At 31.5% G+C, this 17,139-nt stretch overlaps 5 protein-coding genes across 7 annotated transcripts; 2 read left to right on the top strand and 3 right to left on the bottom strand.

Annotated features, from left to right (window-relative positions):
• Positions 1 to 98: 98 nt before the first annotated feature.
• On the top strand, positions 99 to 3,151 carry LOC123696593. 3 transcript variants are annotated; one of them, XM_045642868.1, is made up of 4 exons: positions 99 to 208; positions 1,848 to 1,987; positions 2,121 to 2,678; positions 2,955 to 3,151. In XM_045642868.1, the coding sequence occupies exons 2-4, from the start codon at positions 1,896 to 1,898 to the stop codon at positions 3,073 to 3,075; spliced, it is 771 nt and encodes a 256-aa protein (XP_045498824.1). In that variant the 5' UTR covers positions 99 to 208; positions 1,848 to 1,895; the 3' UTR covers positions 3,076 to 3,151. The 3 variants fall into 3 exon arrangements, with proteins under 3 accessions (XP_045498824.1, XP_045498825.1, XP_045498823.1); XM_045642869.1 differs by lacking the exon at positions 99 to 208 and adding an exon at positions 1,693 to 1,711; XM_045642867.1 differs by lacking the exon at positions 99 to 208 and having other exon boundaries at positions 1,725 to 1,987.
• Positions 3,140 to 9,942, bottom strand: LOC123696591. Its single transcript, XM_045642863.1, has 10 exons — positions 9,615 to 9,942; positions 9,351 to 9,538; positions 9,001 to 9,210; positions 8,428 to 8,636; positions 7,751 to 7,941; positions 6,877 to 7,049; positions 6,470 to 6,615; positions 5,599 to 6,192; positions 4,942 to 5,141; positions 3,140 to 4,215 (listed from the first exon to the last, which is right to left on the bottom strand). The coding sequence occupies exons 1-10, from the start codon at positions 9,725 to 9,727 to the stop codon at positions 3,690 to 3,692; spliced, it is 2,550 nt and encodes an 849-aa protein (XP_045498819.1). The 5' UTR covers positions 9,728 to 9,942; the 3' UTR covers positions 3,140 to 3,689.
• A 1,117-nt stretch (positions 9,943 to 11,059) lies between these two features.
• On the bottom strand, positions 11,060 to 11,837 carry LOC123696825 (U6 snRNA-associated Sm-like protein LSm1). The gene is made up of 3 exons (XM_045643201.1): positions 11,638 to 11,837; positions 11,380 to 11,564; positions 11,060 to 11,298 (listed from the first exon to the last, which is right to left on the bottom strand). Exons 1-3 carry the CDS (start codon positions 11,693 to 11,695, stop codon positions 11,125 to 11,127), a joined length of 417 nt encoding a protein of 138 aa, XP_045499157.1. The 5' UTR covers positions 11,696 to 11,837; the 3' UTR covers positions 11,060 to 11,124.
• Positions 11,838 to 12,131: 294 nt separating this feature from the next.
• Positions 12,132 to 14,902, top strand: LOC123696824 (docking protein 2). The gene is made up of 2 exons (XM_045643200.1): positions 12,132 to 12,392; positions 12,735 to 14,902. Exons 1-2 carry the CDS (start codon positions 12,309 to 12,311, stop codon positions 14,280 to 14,282), a joined length of 1,632 nt encoding a protein of 543 aa, XP_045499156.1. The 5' UTR covers positions 12,132 to 12,308; the 3' UTR covers positions 14,283 to 14,902.
• A 1,134-nt stretch (positions 14,903 to 16,036) lies between these two features.
• LOC123696723 (DNL-type zinc finger protein-like) lies at positions 16,037 to 16,852 on the bottom strand. The gene has a single exon (XM_045643082.1). The coding sequence runs from the start codon at positions 16,662 to 16,664 to the stop codon at positions 16,134 to 16,136; it is 531 nt and encodes a 176-aa protein (XP_045499038.1). The 5' UTR covers positions 16,665 to 16,852; the 3' UTR covers positions 16,037 to 16,133.
• Positions 16,853 to 17,139: the final 287 nt, after the last annotated feature.

Below are 17,139 nucleotides of genomic sequence, written 5' to 3'. Positions count from 1 at the left end.
AATAGATTGCAAATTATAATATCGTGATATTAAGGCAATCATATCGTTTAATTATTATTACATCGTTACTTTCTATAAATGATTGTAGGTACATAATGTGCTTTAGATTTACAAAAAGATATTGAGACACGTGTAAGCTTTTGCGTTAAAATGAACTCAAAACAAAAATGAATGGATGCATTAACAAGTTGCAATTGCAAATAATAAGGTATGTAGACAATATTGTAACTACCTCTTTGAAGTTATATAATTGTACTTTGGTGGTAAACGGGTTGTAAAAAGAAATGAGCCCGTAGCATTAGATCCTACATCATTACAATTATTAGAAGTGAAGATATTAAATTTAGTACTAGCTGCGCCCCGCGGTTTCAGCGAATTCAATTATTTTTTCCGCGTATACCTTTTATTAATAATATATACTAAACAAACAAATAAGCTTCAAAACTACGTAGGTACCATTAGGTAGGTACATACATTATTTCTGAGTGACACCACACACGGGAAAACTTTAGATACTACCGTTTTCTTGCTTCGTCGAAATAAAATTTAATCAGGAAGTTATATAACTATAAAGGTACATAATATAATGTTCTTCAAACTGTCATATAAATTCATACTTAAAATTGGAAACATATAACAAGTAAATATCAAAGTCTCTTTTCGGCAATGAATTTAAGATGGTAATATTTGTATTGTACCTAATAAAGAAGTCGGACCTTTCCTCAGAATAAATTTCGTTGAATCTGTCTCTCTCAATATTATAAATAAACTATAAATTTATTTTATTATATAGGAGGTCCCTTTGTACATTAACAGCGGGACACGAGTGAATCCAAAGCACAGGCATAAAAAACATGTAAAAGCCACTCTTGTCTTTTGTAAGGTCAAAATATTTTCATGAAATATCTACCTCTCTATTAGCTACGACTGTAATATCTGGGCTTGATTGGCTGACATTCGTAATATGAATAGCACTCGACAGCTTGTCCCTGGTGATAAATTAATTAACTCTCCATTTTTTGCTATTGACAGAAGAATAATAAGTGGAAATAATATTCTTTCCATTATTTACTTGTGATAATTGAGTGCCTTTCGACACAGATTAGGTCAAGAGCAAGTGGTGACATACCTACCTAAGTCAATATATAACTAATCTACAACCAAATCGATGTCTTACGTTAATTTAACTGTAATGAAGATATCCGTTGTGAACATGGAAAAATAAATGCTGCAGACGTGTCTCATTCTCAGGGTTTTATTTTCAAAAGTAAATAATAAAATAGAGCATAATAAATAATAATTCATTTGTTTTCATTTCATTCAGACCCGGTAGTCAGTTCCGCATCCAAGATAAGATAACACAAGTCGTTTAACTTTGTTTACTCTATACCTACTCCATTGAGTTTATAAGTACGAAAACATTGATTTCATTTTAATTGTGTAAATATTGTCCATTTTCTTATCCTTCAAAGTTATAAACCTTGAAATAACCAACTTTTCCACAGGCTTTCTATTTTAACTTGATATTTTGCCAATCGTCATGTTTTTATTCGTACCTACTAACTTAATGAGTATGTTATTTACTTTATGAAATTTTTAATTTTTCCATCTGTTGATTAGAAGGTTGTCCTTGTAACTTATTTCATTATCTAATACTTTAAGAAACTTATCTACTTATTTTCCTCTGTTTAATTTCTTACACGTGCTCAAGGTGCAAAATTTTTAATCTCGAAACTCTTTAGCTCTCTTTTTTATGCTGCGTCTTTTGACAGAATAAAAAAGCAATAATTGTCATCAAAATGTTTAGATAATTTTACCAAAATATTGTGTTCTCTTCAAAAATGTAGGTTCAATGTGACCAACAATAAACATAAGAGAAATGTGGTTGAATCCTAATGGTTGGTAAACTTGGAAAGACAAGGAGCAACGATTGCTCCTGTCGCATTGGACGGATATGTTCAGCTTGCAAACATAAAACTGTTGTAAGGTAATTATCTCCTTTTGCAATATCGATAAATATAGCAATAATAGCATCGTGTCGTCGTATCGATAATTAATAGCAATACACTTTTACAATTTACACAATATGTTACTTATTCATTATAATTGTCGTTTTACAGGCCTCAAATTTCAGTAGAAAAACCAAGAAACCTTCCAGTGCCGATAACCATTTCGTATTACAACCCATCTAATCCAAATTATCCAAAAGAAAGAGAAACAGTTGTTTATTTTCTACCGAAATCCATGAGATGGAGATCAAGGAGGAAAGTGTATGAACCGTATCCATCAAAGAGATTGACTCCAATTTGTAGATGGTACAGACGTCGTCGCGCTCTAAATAAATTAGCGAAAGAACACGAAAAAGAATTAGCAGCTATAGAGAAAAGGAAACAAAAGGAATTTGAAGAAGAACGTTTAAATGATTTCATACGATGGGAACAACTTAAGAGTAAAAAGACGCAGTATATACCACCTCCAAAGCCTATCGATTCTTTGCAATATATTCCACCACCAACACCTATCGTTCCAGTCCGAAAATTTTCCTTACCCAAGCCGAGGGAGAGAGTATTTTACATCAAAGAAACTCCTAAAGAACCTGTAAAAAAATACAAAGCCCCAAAAAGTGTAAAACCGATGAAAAAATGCAAAGCATCAAAAGCTGTTACCGTCAGAAAATTGTGAGTATTATTATATTCCATTCTCAAATACTAAATTGTAAAGTTACTTACCTTGGAAAAATACGTTAATATTTAACCCAAACCCAACTCACGGATAATTATTGTTACCTTTTTGATAAAGATTAAAAATAATAATTTTTAAATGATAATTTAGAAATGTAATAAAAAATTAAATTGCATTAAATATAATTATCTTGTATAACTATGTTTTTAATACTAGCTAGCTTTGTGCCAATTCATATGGTAAATATTTATTGATTGCTTTTCTGTTTCCAGCAATCATAGACAGTCGATAACGAACAAATTCGTCAATTGCTGCTACAGAATCTGTTGTCAATTCTATTGCTACCTTACCTGTATTATATTTATAATATTCTCAGTTATTTGCCTTATATAGAGATTATTGCAAGACTTAAAAAATATATTTTATATTACAATGTTGTTTAAATAAAACAAAGGTGTGATATAATATTCGTAAATTGTTTTTATTTTACAATATTATTATAATGAACACATTATTTACAAAACGTAAACAGTATCATTTAACATAGAAATTATAAAAATAACATATTATTTGAAGTTTAGGCACTTGGATTTAAACATGACAAGACGAAATTGTTAACGTTAACAAATGAGGTAAATATTATATAATTGGACATTAAATACTAGAATCCTCTTGATTTAAGAGAAAAGAAGAAAGATAATTCACAAATGGATGATGTAAGTATGAAGTTACTTTAAAAATTCGGATAAGGAAGGAATTTAAGATCTTACAGAATAACGAACACTAACATAATATGAGTAGTTATTAGTACAAAACTAAAATAAATCGCAACGGTATAATGAAATAAAACTTAAATAACGGCATCGCACGTATCATTTTTTTTTCTTATTTACATGATTAATCGCATTCTATCTCGCTCGCACTTATCAGATATTATGGCCGCCATTTAATGTTTTCTTTATCGTCACCTAACATATTTCAATAAATATTTTACTCAATATTTTTTTCTACAAGTCGGTCTCACGCAATTCGAAATGTTGATTCAAGTTCTCCTTTTCAATTATAGCTTTTTTACTTTCAGTACTGGCATCTATAATATCTCCACACCTCTTTCTGTTTGGACTTAGCTCAATGACATTCAAATTTTTCAACGGCGATCTCAATCCTTGCGAAATACTTGAATCGACTGCCAAATTACTAATCGATGACGTCAGATCCGATGGTATATTCCCATCGAGGCAATACATCAATGAGTCAGTCAGTACTTCGTCATCCGATTTATTTAAAATCGATAAATCGATAGGATTCGCAGTTAAAACGGATCTGCTTAATAAATAGTCTTTAAAAGGTTGAGATAATGTGTGTTCAATATTCTTTTCGTCGCATAACGTGGTATTTAAATCGATGCGATTTCGTTTCTCTTGAGTATTATAAACATATTTCGATGCATCACATAATAGTTGACTAGTGTCTGAAGGCAGCGACTTTGTATCAAACTGTTTTTTGGGTAGAGATGTACTTGCTGAAATTGATCTGAAAATTGAAATGTTTATACTCTTAATTTGTAACTCATATTATTATTTTTTTCTACCCTATCCGCATCAGTTTTTGTTACTAATAAACATTAGTGAATGAAATTTGCATAAATACCTCTTTTCATTATAATTTTCAAGGACTTGAAATTACTATCTTAATATGTGGATATATAAATTCGTCGTTTCTAACCATCAGGTGACCTGTTTGTTCATTTGTTGTCCTATTTTATAAAAATTAACATGCATATTATAATTTTTCTCTTAAGTGTTTCATTCATTAATTTTTAATTGTGTAATTTAATAAATTATTCTTAAAACATAAATGGTATAATTATAATATAATTAAGCCCTGTACCCGAAGTGACCCCTAACAATAATGTTCATGATAATGAAAATGGTTATGCGCAATTTGATGACAACTCGTTATTTATGTAATCGCACATAAATGTGGAAAAATTATGTATATAAAATATGATAGTTAAAGCTTTTTATTGCACAGTTTATACTTTACAAGTTGATAGCCGCGGCTTCGCCCGTTTGACTAAAAGAAATTAAAAAGTAGCGTACCACTCTAGCTTCCTAAATATCTCGAGACACAAAAATCATACCATAAAATCACTCCGTTGCGACGTGAAAGAAACATGAATACATTTTCGCATTTATAATAATCTTAAAAACATAATACAATAATTAACTATTGAGTAGTGAGGATTAGGATTATTACCTGTCGCATGAATATGAAGACCTCGTCATATCGTCGTCGGATGAGACAAAATCACTATCATTCTTCGGAGACAAGGATTGATATATATCGGACTTGTCAGAATCCTTTGTTTCCAGTACACTTTGGGTTTCTGGTAAACTATCTCGCTGCTCCGATGTTATTATTAACGGTTTCCGAGATCGCGGAGTCATTATCGATTCCTATGAAACAAATTGGAATATTATAACTTCCTTTTATACAAACTTTATTTATTTAACCAATTTTGTGGTGTATTTGAATACATATTGAGTTTGACATGTTGAATGAACTCTAAAGATTTTTAATAACTTGAGTTGAGGATGGATCATAAATATACCCATAGATATACATTAGGTGTGCATATGTTCGTGTATCAGTTCTGTTCTGAAATCTACATCTTGTTACACAGAGAGTAAATAATTTCAATAAAAGAAATTTAAAAACGAAATTGTAAAACAACGATAACAAAAAAAATTAATAGGTATTTGCCTAATAATAATGGACAATATAAAACTTAATTTAAAATTGAATTTTTGGAGATATTCTTGTACCTTATATGAATCAATGAGCGAATGTTATGTAATGGAACGAAAACACGATTAATTAACACAACATGCAAAAGTCATGCGAAGCACAAACCTGCATAGCTTTCGACAGCTTTTGCGTCGACTTCGTTATGGGTGACATCGACGCCCTCCTGAAGTTGATAGTATACGGCGTCGCACAATCCTCGTCTAGAACAACCTCTGGCATTCCGGGAGTACTCGTCAAATAATTCATTTTTAACTCTAAATCTACATCATAAACGTTACTTTTCTTTGGCGTGTCATCTGGTGTGCATAAATCTGTGTCCGACGCGGTATCCTGATACTCAAAGCACGAAACGCAAGACGTCGGCGTGCTACGTATATTCATGCGTTTTTGATACTTTTTATTTTGCTGCGACATTACTTTCGATCTGAACAGTCTTGATCCTCGTTTTTTGGTATTTTTTGGCGTTTCATCGTTTGAGTCTAGCGCACTTAGATTAGGTTCAGAAACAAATTTAGGACTCATTTTCCTGGATTTGTTTAGCGCACCCTCGGATAGCGTGCTTTCATTGCTGGCGTCAGAATCGTAATCATCGTCCAATGATTCTGAACTTGCCATTTTATGGGCCAAGTTCTTAAGTACGATGTTCTTGTGCGAAACATCTTTACCATCATCAGAGAACTTAAATTTGCCTTTAGACTTCTGGAAATAAGCATGCGTTTAGCACGGGTTTGAAAATTAGGAAGGTAAAACAGTAAAACAAACAGAATGAAGACAAGACAATCACAAAAATGAATAAATGATTTTGTTAGTTATATTAATGTTGATCTTGAACAGATATAGACATGTCTGAATTTTTTTATCAGCCTCAAACTTGATTAGTTTTATTGAATATCACATACATGTCTAAACCTGTGACATGAATACAGTTATAACAAATAAGCGTCGTATTATGCAAGCAACTAGCAAAAACACATACCTCTTCAACTGTATGTATTGCAGAAGTAGATCCTTTCTTTGGTGTTTTGTTAAGGAGACCTTTGTTGAAAATGTGCCTTTTAATCGAATCACCGAAACTTCTAGAACCAGCCACTTTGCCTGTCCTTTGTATTTGTATGGGTGTGCCTGAAACATTAGATATATTTCCATCATAAGACATGAAAATAGCCATGTACAAAAATTAATAATCATAGTTTACTCTTTTCCATCACCACATTGAGAACTAATTATTTATTGTAATCATAATATTTGAGGGTTTCTGTATGGAATCACATACAATTGTAATAAAAATAAGTATATATAAGTATACTTATAATAAATTATATAATGTAAAAGAAAATACTTCAGCAAGGAGTTCAAGAAAAAAAATAAAAAATACAATCATACCATATCCATTTTGTCTGTTAAAATGTTTAACGAGCCGTCGTTTATGATGCGAGTCCGGCAAGGCTTGTATATGCGCATACAGTTGCGCCAAGGCGGTATCTGTGGGATTTGTTTCGTTTTCTACGCGAGTTCTATTACGGTCCACGAATGTGTATACTGTGTTCGCTGCTGTCCTGAAAATTGTAATATTATGATTTTATAGAGATGTTGACTTAGTTCCTTAAAAGTATTAGTATTATGTAAGTAGTTTTTTTTTTTTTTTTTTTTTAAAGGCACCCGTCATCACAGGGTGTTCGCGCCACCTCTGGATTATAGTCCAGAGACTTTTCTTGCTTTTTTTTTTTTTTTTTTCAATTTTTAGAAATATTAACATACTGGTTACTCACATAATATAAATATAAATAAGTACAATTAAAATTATAAGAGCTTAAATTAAATTACAATATAAAATATACAAAATTATTAAGTAAAAATTCAATAAAAACACGGCACAAAAACACTCAACTTAATCCTATATCACAGTTAAACTAATATCACACACTACTTATTTCTTTGGTTAACTACGACTACAATATGCTTACAATATTGTATGTAAGTAGTTGTAGCAAGTGACTTTGAATGAAATAAAAAATAGAATCATAAATGTATTTTGAAAGGTTCCTTTTTATATATTAAAGCATGGTTGCAGCAGGTGAATAAAATAACACTCATTTTATTTAGAAGAAAATAATATATGCAACTACATCCAAATACAAATTTTCACGATTCTTGAGCGCACCTAATTGATTCACCCAACCTATTCTAAATACAACTGACATATATACTTGTTTGCTGTTTTGTAAATCTTTAACACTAGCATACATTTTATTCTTACCTATCCGTAATACTCTCATCCAAGTCCACATCCGGTGACATGATCCGTTTCCGTTCCCGCAACGCGAAATACGCAGATGCGTCGGTCGCGAGTTGTGCGGGCGCTTCGAATAGACGACACGAATGACGTATCATGAAGCTTATAACTGGTGATAGAGCTATTGAATCTGCGTGGAAGTTCTCGGGCGATAACTGAAAAATATATTATGTGAAAAAAAACATCTTCAACCAACTTCGGAAATAGTAGGTTCAAAATTCGACTTTTTTGTGTTTTTAACTTACAAATATACATTGCTTTGATCACGGATTTATAGTAATAAAAACTTATAGAATATTATACACCTACATACAAAATAAATGTAATGTAGTTATGTTACACTTATATTTAATTATTACAGGTACCAAAAAATATATATACTATGTGATAAAGATGAAACAGTGGCAATGAAATCACCTGTAATAGTTACTACAAGTGTTGTTAGTGATACTGGATAGTGGTTTCCAGTTTCGACAAAACATCAGGTGACTTTTTTCCTTGCTCTGACATAGCAGAATCACCTGTATAACATTCTCCTAAAATTGCCTTTGGAATTGAAAAATAACAGACAATACATTTCATATACCAACCACTATAAAAATCAACAAATTTGTCTTTCACAAATTTTTATAGCATATTACCTTTCTTGGACACAAAAGATGTGGTGTAAACATAGTTGCAAGAGTGTCTGGTGACATTCTATTGCTTGCTTCATTATCAGCCACAAGCCGCAGCAGACTCAATAGCCTTTCAAGGAAGCTCCTGTGTGACGGCATCAATAGTAAGAGTAGTAACTGTAATGCAGTTAGTAGTTTTGTTTCTGATGACTCAGCATTTGGTGGGTATTGAGCTGAAAACAATAATAATATTCATTTAAGGTTTTGATAAACTTCAATAATAAATTGGGGGAGGCCTTCGTCCAACAGTGGACTTATCCGGGCTGAATGAATGGATGGATGGATTTTTTTGTTTTGATAAACATAATGGTTATATTTACATAATTTAACAAGCTTAATTTTAAAAGTTATGTTCTCTTTAGGTTTTTTGTAAGAAACTTTTACTGTCAAATTATATCTATGTTTATTTATTAAAAAAACATTTTATGCATTTTACTACAAATTTTTAAGAAATAAATACTGTTTGGAGCTTGACACTGTGCTCACCACCAATATGTTTAATTCATAATGTCCCTTTACACATCTTTATAAACAAACCTGCTAGTGTACAATAAGTTTGATAATACTGGTCCATCAGTAACGGTTGTGGCAGCTCAGCAAGAAAGCCCTTTAACACAGATGCACAGTCATGAACCGAGAATTTGCTTTCATCCAGACCAAGGTTTGATCCCGTGTGTAATAACTGCCTCAATTCTTGTTGACGACTCAGTGAACCAGTTCGCCGGAATATTCCTTCTTGTGTTACATCTATAAGAAGAAAAATACTTCTAAAGACTAAGTACTTCTAAAAAGTTCTTAAGTTTCAACAAGTCAGTGCCCAGGCAATATATAGAATATAATCTCACTAAAACTACTTTATTTTGAATTGTATGATTATTTAAACTCACTGTCAGATTTTGATAAAAAATCTATAAGCTCATTTAGTCTAGCTATCCCTTCTTCGGTAATAGAGTTGGCTTCTGCATTATTTTTGGTAGTATTAGTATTACTTTGACTAGTATTTGTGGCAGCATTCTTTGACTTCTTATGGAAATTCCATCGAAATTGTTTTGGCTTATCTGTCGAGCAATCGACGCTACAAAGAAAGAATTATTTTATTTCACTAGGTATATCTACATATTCATTTCTATAAAAATACGTAAGATACATACTCGTCTGTGTTGATATCAACAACGAATGATAAATGCATGCGCACTAATGTAAAAAATTGTTCCAGATTCTCCTGGCGTAGTCGTTCTATCAGTTTTATCTCTGATGTACTCATCCTAAATGATATTAAGCACAAAAAACTAAATAATATAAAAAAAGTTTCAAGTAAAAGTAACTATTTATATCACATGTTATTTCACTTTATTTAGACCCTATTACTTTTTATAAGTTAGATCAACACTTTATAATCATTTTCAAAGCAGCACATGAATACGTTTTAATTAAATTATGATAGAAAATAGAAACTATAGAAATCATCCAAGTGGAGAGCCTGCATTGTTTTCAAATGTCAATTGTCACAACGGTCGTCGGCGGACGGTGGTAGGAAATCAGTGTTACCATTGACAAGTGGGATCTTAAGAATTAAAATATTTTCCATCAAATTTTATTCGCAGGTGAAATTATTAATAAGTATTTCTTTGTATTGTTTTTATAAAAACTGAAACACCAAGAAAGGAAAACTGTTTAATTCAATTAAAATTTTATGATCTTATGCTGCATTTTCACAATCGTCATAATATTAGCGAGGCGAATGACGAACACGCATAATATATTTATTCATCATTAAGCTTATAGCTACATTACTCCTGAGTAAGTTACTAATATAATAAATAAATAATTCAATACAATTTTCTTATCATACCTACTAAGCATTCGCTTGTTTTATGGAAACCAGATGGCTGATAAACATACATATGTATATAATTTTAAATAAATACTTAATAATTAACATCCAGACACAGAACAAACATCTATGTTCATCACACAATTAATATTTGCCCCGGGTGGGAATCGAACCCACAACCTCTGGATTGGAAGGCAGAGCCACTACCAACCAAGCCAGCCGATCAGTCAAACGCTACTATTTAAGAAAAACTCATTGTTTGTATCGTCAAAAAGTCAGTGAAAGAACTCAGAAAAAAAGGAATACAGAATACTACAGGCTACTAGTCTCTACAGCAAAAAAAATGATTTCGTTGATAAATGTATTACTTTGGTTTTACTGTATGTTATTAGTTATTACCATTCTATATTACTCAATATCCAAAGTCTTATGAGTAATATTATAAAAGTACCAATTATAATAGGTAGTTAGATGTGATGCTATTGTGGACACTGTAACTTAAATTGTTATACAATTACATTATAGATCAAAATTTAATAAAAAATAAACCAAGATTTAATTCATGAAAATACATGGAAAGCAAGCAGGAAAAGCAACATGTTTAGTTATAAAAAATGTTGTTATTGTCTTGTTTGGTGTGATAGGTGGTGGAAATTTTAATATCCTTATAATAATGGAAAATATATTATGTAATTTAGAGGCAATTTGAACATGAAAATAACAGCCTTAAAATAAATTTGGGTATAAAAGAAACAATACTTATAACTTATTCAAAATCAATTTATACATAATATACTTAATTAATTTATATTTATACAAGTTTATAATTAGATCATGTCATCATGTCCCAAGTCTGCTAGTAAGTTGAGTCCTCGTTCTTTCAATGCCTTAGATAAGAGCTTTTGCTGTTCAATTTTTGCATCTTGTTCTCTCCGTTGTGCATCCAGAATATCATCAACAGATACTTCTGTGAGTGGTAAATTGTCTTCCTTATCTTTATCCTATAATAAAGATATTTAAAACATGTATCATTAATGATTACTTAACTTTTTTTATAAAGTATTTAATAAAAGTTTACTAACAATTTCTCCTAAAAGCACCACATTTTCACCTCTCACAATAAATATTCCTCTAGGTATGTCACCATACTCCTTGCCGACGTGAATTCGCTCAATAGTTTTATGCAGCACTAAATTAGCGAATTGATCCACACAGCGCAAGTATCCAATTAATGTTCTTCCATCTCGCAGCAACACCATTAGTTTCTCTTAATAAACATGTTATTTTCATTAATAAAAGTTTGCAAATACAAAAACAAATAAGTGTAAAATAAAACATACTGTCCAATTCATCAAGCAAATGAGCAGTACCGGCCAAGGGGTTTAAGTTATTAGCCATTCTTTATTATTGATAATATATCGTCCAAATTATATGTAGGTAGGTAACTAATTTATAAATAATAAAATTATTTTCTCAAATTCTCAAAAGTGTTGATTTCGTTTGTAGCCGATCCAAACGTCAAATTTCAATATGAATCGTCAAATGTCAATTCTTTGGATCCTAGCAAGATCCTAGTTGTCACTTGTCATTTGTCAATATCATCAAAACACATGTACCCATGCATGTACCTTATTATACATTATTTAGGTATATTATCTTGCTAATCTCACATAATAATATTTCATCATCATCATTCAGCCTTAAATAATATTTAAAGTAGGGTAAATCTTAATTTTTTTCACTAAATATAAAAATTACACAAGCAGAGTCGAGATTTGAATACAATATTTTCTAAGGCAATACAGCAGTATTTTTCTATCAGGCAGTACTTCTTTCCTTTCCTTCAAAAGTTGGTATTTTTGTGCTTTTTTTGTTTGAACTGTAAATTATTAATAATCTATTTCAAAAAAATATACAACACAGTATTAGAGTTTAGCTAACAACTGTGTGATCAAATGAAATGTGCATATAATATAATTGAAATAAAACAATATTTGCATTGTAAATCACCATGGAACAAGACGATGAGATAAAATCGGGTTGCTTATTATTTCCACCAGCCGGGGGAAATGTTTTTAGCAAATTTCCGAAAAAGGTTTGTTTATATAAATATTTTACATAACTTTCTTTTATTTTTCAATTATATTTTAATTTTTATGATCCTGTAACAAACACGCGGTGAAGTACAGTTATGACAGTATGCTTTCTAATGACTCAGTCCTACAGACTGGATATACGACAACAATAAAATACGAATAAAGCAGGAGCCACGGTGTTTAATGTGTTGGTTATTTTTTTAAATTTTGTTAGCCCCGTGATATTGGGAAATGGGAATTTATCTTTTATTAATTCATATCTGAATATACTGCTGGTAAAATGCTTAAATTGTTTCAGCCTTTAAATATTTTTATCTTATTTAATCATTATAATTTTTCAGAAAAATTGGCAACAAAAATACTGCATATTATTCAATGCAAGTAAACAGGGCATTGAACGGCTGGAAATATATGATAATAAAGATGAGGTGACTACTGGTGCTATACCCAAAATCATAACTCTAGAAAATTGTATTAAAATAACACATACTAGTCCAAACACCATTACCATTTTTACTAAGTCCCTCACACAACAAATATGCGCTCCATCTGAAGCAGAAACCTTAGAATGGGTGACAGCCCTACAATCTGTCGCATTCAGAGGCAGGTCATCTAGTCCAATTAGTTGTGATGAAGATAATGACCTCTACTGCTCATCAGGCGAAGGAGTGTTTTCTGTAAAGTTATGTGCATCAGAAGCTTCAACAAGATGCGGATTAGAATCTATAAGATATTTGCTTCTGCTCACAGCAACAGCCATTGAATTGAGGGATGCTAATGATAATAAATTGTATGCAACATGGCCATATAGGTATATAAGACGCTATGGTTATAGACAGGGTAAATTTACATTTGAAGCGGGAAGAAAATGTGACACAGGTGAAGGAATTTTTCACTTAGAGCATCCAAATCAATCAGAAATATTCAAGTGTTTGTCATTAAAGATGAAGACAATGAAGCAGATGATTGGAAATGATAATTTACATAGTCCTGAACATTCTGAGTTTAATATTCAACCCAGCATTAATTTGTTTCCTGGTTCACGGAGTCCATTAGTAGCGGCTAGACCCGATGATCTAAATTTGAGTTCTCTTTCATTTAAAAGTGCTTCAGTTACCAGTCAACAGACTTCAAGCACAGATAGAGACACAGCTCCACTTTTGATGCCAAAACCAGCTCTCAAACCCAAACCTCAGAAACCACCACGTAAAATTATTAATGTTCCAAAAGTGAAAGATATTACAAGTTCAACTGATGAGAGCATTGATTTTGGAAGATATAGAAAGCTTGATAATTATGAACCCATAGAGCAAATTAAGAAAGAAAGTCCATTAGTGCCATATGACAAAGTGGAAGTGAGAAGTGAAGCTTGGAAAACATTAGGTATAGATGATCCTGATCATACAGAATTTACGCCAAACTTAGGTGATAGTCCAAACTGCATGAAGCTGATATCAAGGTCTCAAGATAATTTAAACACATCTGGGCCAGAATCGTCAAGGATTATTTTATTACCGAGCCCTGTTGTTGACCCAGAAGATGAAAATTATGATAGATTACAATACTTTGGGTCGACAAGCAAACTCAATAAGTCTTCAAGGTACAAAAAAATTGAAGCGAGACCTACAACATTGGCCTTAAATGATTCCAAAAGCAAAGATACTTGGAATGACTATGATGAAGTTGAAAATGTTATGCAAACAGCTAGATTAGCAGATGATTCACATCTGGGCTATGGTATGATCCGGAAACCAAACACACCAGGCCCTCAAGTGCCTACAGCTGCACAAGCTCAAGTACTTCAAAACCAAGTTGGCTTGGAAGATGTGACACATAATAATTGCAATGGAACTGACTATGCAATTGTTAGCCGCGCAAAACGAGTATAACAGAGATTAGTTATTTGAGACTGAAAATACAATGACTTTTAGTTGATTCGATAAATTTAAAATAATTTTTTTTTGAGAGAAAATGTCACATTACGAAAAAAAATATGTTTAAATTTCACTTAATATGGTGGCATTTGAACTGTTAATCTGTGGCACTTTAGCTGTTCGTATGTAATGCACTTTTTATTTGAAACAATTTTCATTAGGCATTCTGAGAAATGAAGTGTTTTCATACATTTTTTTTATGATAATTTTGAATGATATGCTTGGATATTTTCTTAGTATTGAATTGAATGAATTTATGAATATTATTCATTGTGATATAAAATTCCATCTATAAAATGTTTATATTTTGTCTAAGAGATTTATTTGGAATCTGCAATTTAAAATTGAAGACTGTTCAAGCATTCCTTGTAGAATACTTACATATAATGTAAATTTAGATTAATTTTTAAGTATTGTTTATTGTTTTATCGAATTTTTCATGTAACTATGTGATTTCTCAGTGCCTTGTATTTCTAGTATTATTATCTGATAGTTCAGATCTGATTTAATTTAATTATAAGATATTGTTTTACCTTTTTTATGGTGATTTTTATAACTTTACAACATATTAATTAATGTTAGTATTTTTTAAAAAGGAAATTATATGAAACAGTTATTTAGATTTCATATTATGGAAAGTTAGTGTTAACAATAAAATATGAACTAAGATTTATACATTTAGTAATTCTAAATGTTTATTTTTTATGTTTGATTACCATCTGGTGCCAATATAAGTACAATAATTAACTTGGTGCTATTAAAATAAGCACAATTATATAACCTTTAGTACATAATCATTGTTTACAGTAAGATTTGCCATATGAAACATATTAGGGAATATGATTAAGTATTAAATAAATTTTCCAATTGACAATAATAAATATAATTTTGCAAAGATACTTTGTTTTATTTTCTCATTTTTATTATAGTACTAGCTTCCGCCCGCGACTCCGTCCGCGCGGATGTCGGTCTTTGCGTGGATGGTTTATTTCTCCATTTTGAGTAACTCGGACAATGACATCTTATAAATATCTATTGGACCCAAATACGGCTAGGTCTATAATAATACGCAACGTGTGTTCGCGGTACCTACTACAGAACAACGTCTATGGATAACTGAAAAATTGAGATTATTTTTTTTCTACGTATTTTTCCAGGATAAAAAGTATCCTATTTTACGCCCAGGATAATAAGGTATAATTATACCAAGTTTCATCGAAATCGAACCGGTAGTTTTCACGTGATGTCTTCACATACAGACAGACAGACAAAAATTTTTTTAATCACATATTTGGGTTTGGTATCGATCCAGTAACACCCCCTGCTAGTTATTTTTTCAATATTTTCAATGTACAGAATTGACCCTTCGACAGATTTATTATATGTATAGATTCTATATTCACTCATGTGTAACTGGTGTAACACCTATATAACTGTTAACTTATGATTATTTAAGTAATAAGAAAAAAAATTAAACTTATCTAGTTATTGAAAATCTATTTTTTGTCTGTCTGTCTGTATGTTCAGGCATCACGGGAAAACTAACGGTTCGATTTCGATGAAACTTGGTACAATGATACCTTATTATCCTGGGCATAAAATAGGATACTTTTTAACCCGGAAAAATACGTAGAAAAAAATAAATCTTAATTTTTCCGTGCGGACGGAGTCGCGTGCGGAAGCTAGTTATAAATAAATGAGACAGCAAATATGTTTCAACAATTTATTGCTAATGTACTAATTTCATAATATAAATAATCCTAAAATAAGAATAAATTTACAAAAACTTCACTAGGTATGTTTACACTATCCGATTACCTCTTGCTTTTCTGGAATACTTTGTTTTTGAACTATCTCCTTAGCTATGAATTCCAAATCTTCTGATAAGATTTTTTGAACTGTCTCTCCCCTCTCAGCCATTATATCTTCAATATTTTTCTTGCCATTCATGTCTGTGAACCAGTTGAGGTTATCTGCTATCAAATGTTTGTTTTCGCAACCATCACAAATAACTATAACGACTCCTTTGTAGTAGGCTAATTTAGAGATAAATTTGGCGTTCCTTGTATTACACTTTTTGCATGTGAACATTAACTGGAATTTTCCTTCAGTTTTCTTCGCTTCGGGCGTAAGTGTTGCTTCGTTAAACTTTGGAACACATGTGCTTAAATTTCGTGGTGATTGAACTTTGGGAGTTGATGTTGAAAGCGGCGCTGAAACTACTGCTAATCGTCGACCAAGAAAAGAATTCCCATAACTGGGAAAAAACACTAGATTGTTTAACAAACGGGGCTTGTGGTATTTAACAACGAAATCTATTAAAGTTCTATGCGACATGTTTACTATCTGAGATATATAAGATTTATTTAAGCTAGTAATACAATTTTTTGCATTCGTATTACACACTAGAGAACTTCTATATATTCTAATTCACAACTTGCTAAATTTTCTAAACATTGCATCAGTTTTCCAGCTTTTGTGTTTTTCATGATCCATTGACATTTGACGATTGACGCAGTCATGCGTCAGCTTGAGGTACCCAGCTGATGACACTTAACCATAGAGTCCATAGACCATAGAAGCCAGGCACACTGTCACATCCACGTCACATCAATGTCACAGATTAATAATAAATTCAATTTAGACGGATAACAAAAAAATGTGCGTAATGTACGTGGTAGTGGCTGTTTTCCAATTACAGAGCATAATGCGAGTCAGTGGCGCACAATGCTGAATTATGCTGATGCTTAATTGGAACGTGAAACGCACCAGCAGGTTGCGCTCTTAGATTACAAAATAAAGTACAGATGGA

This window comes from Colias croceus, chromosome 13 (assembly GCF_905220415.1).
Source record: "Colias croceus chromosome 13, ilColCroc2.1".
NCBI lineage: Eukaryota > Metazoa > Arthropoda > Insecta > Lepidoptera > Pieridae > Colias > Colias croceus.
Note: the sequence above shows the minus strand (reverse complement) of the source record. Positions and strands in the feature narration are given on the sequence as shown.

Excerpts from the sequence above, each read along its gene's own strand:
- LOC123696825 (XM_045643201.1), bottom strand. The coding sequence starts at position 11,695 with ATGGCTAATAACTTAAACCCCTTGGCCGGTACTGCTCATTTGCTTGAT. Across the intron at positions 11,565-11,637 it reads TTTGCTTGATGAATTGGACA|AGAAACTAATGGTGTTGCTG; the intron begins GTATGTTTTATT and ends ATGTTTATTAAG. Across the intron at positions 11,299-11,379 it reads TGGTGCTTTTAGGAGAAATT|GATAAAGATAAGGAAGACAA; the intron begins GTTAGTAAACTT and ends TCTTTATTATAG.
- LOC123696591 (XM_045642863.1), bottom strand. The coding sequence starts at position 9,727 with ATGAGTACATCAGAGATAAAACTGATAGAACGACTACGCCAGGAGAAT. Across the intron at positions 9,539-9,614 it reads GTTGATATCAACACAGACGA|CGTCGATTGCTCGACAGATA; the intron begins GTATGTATCTTA and ends CTTTCTTTGTAG. Across the intron at positions 6,193-6,469 it reads CAATACATACAGTTGAAGAG|AAGTCTAAAGGCAAATTTAA; the intron begins GTATGTGTTTTT and ends GCTTATTTCCAG.
- LOC123696824 (XM_045643200.1), top strand. The coding sequence starts at position 12,309 with ATGGAACAAGACGATGAGATAAAATCGGGTTGCTTATTATTTCCACCA. Across the intron at positions 12,393-12,734 it reads TTAGCAAATTTCCGAAAAAG|AAAAATTGGCAACAAAAATA; the intron begins GTTTGTTTATAT and ends ATAATTTTTCAG.
- LOC123696593 (XM_045642868.1), top strand. The coding sequence starts at position 1,896 with ATGGTTGGTAAACTTGGAAAGACAAGGAGCAACGATTGCTCCTGTCGC. Across the intron at positions 1,988-2,120 it reads AAACATAAAACTGTTGTAAG|GCCTCAAATTTCAGTAGAAA; the intron begins GTAATTATCTCC and ends GTCGTTTTACAG. Across the intron at positions 2,679-2,954 it reads GCTGTTACCGTCAGAAAATT|CAATCATAGACAGTCGATAA; the intron begins GTGAGTATTATT and ends TTCTGTTTCCAG.
- LOC123696723 (XM_045643082.1), bottom strand. The coding sequence starts at position 16,664 with ATGTCGCATAGAACTTTAATAGATTTCGTTGTTAAATACCACAAGCCC.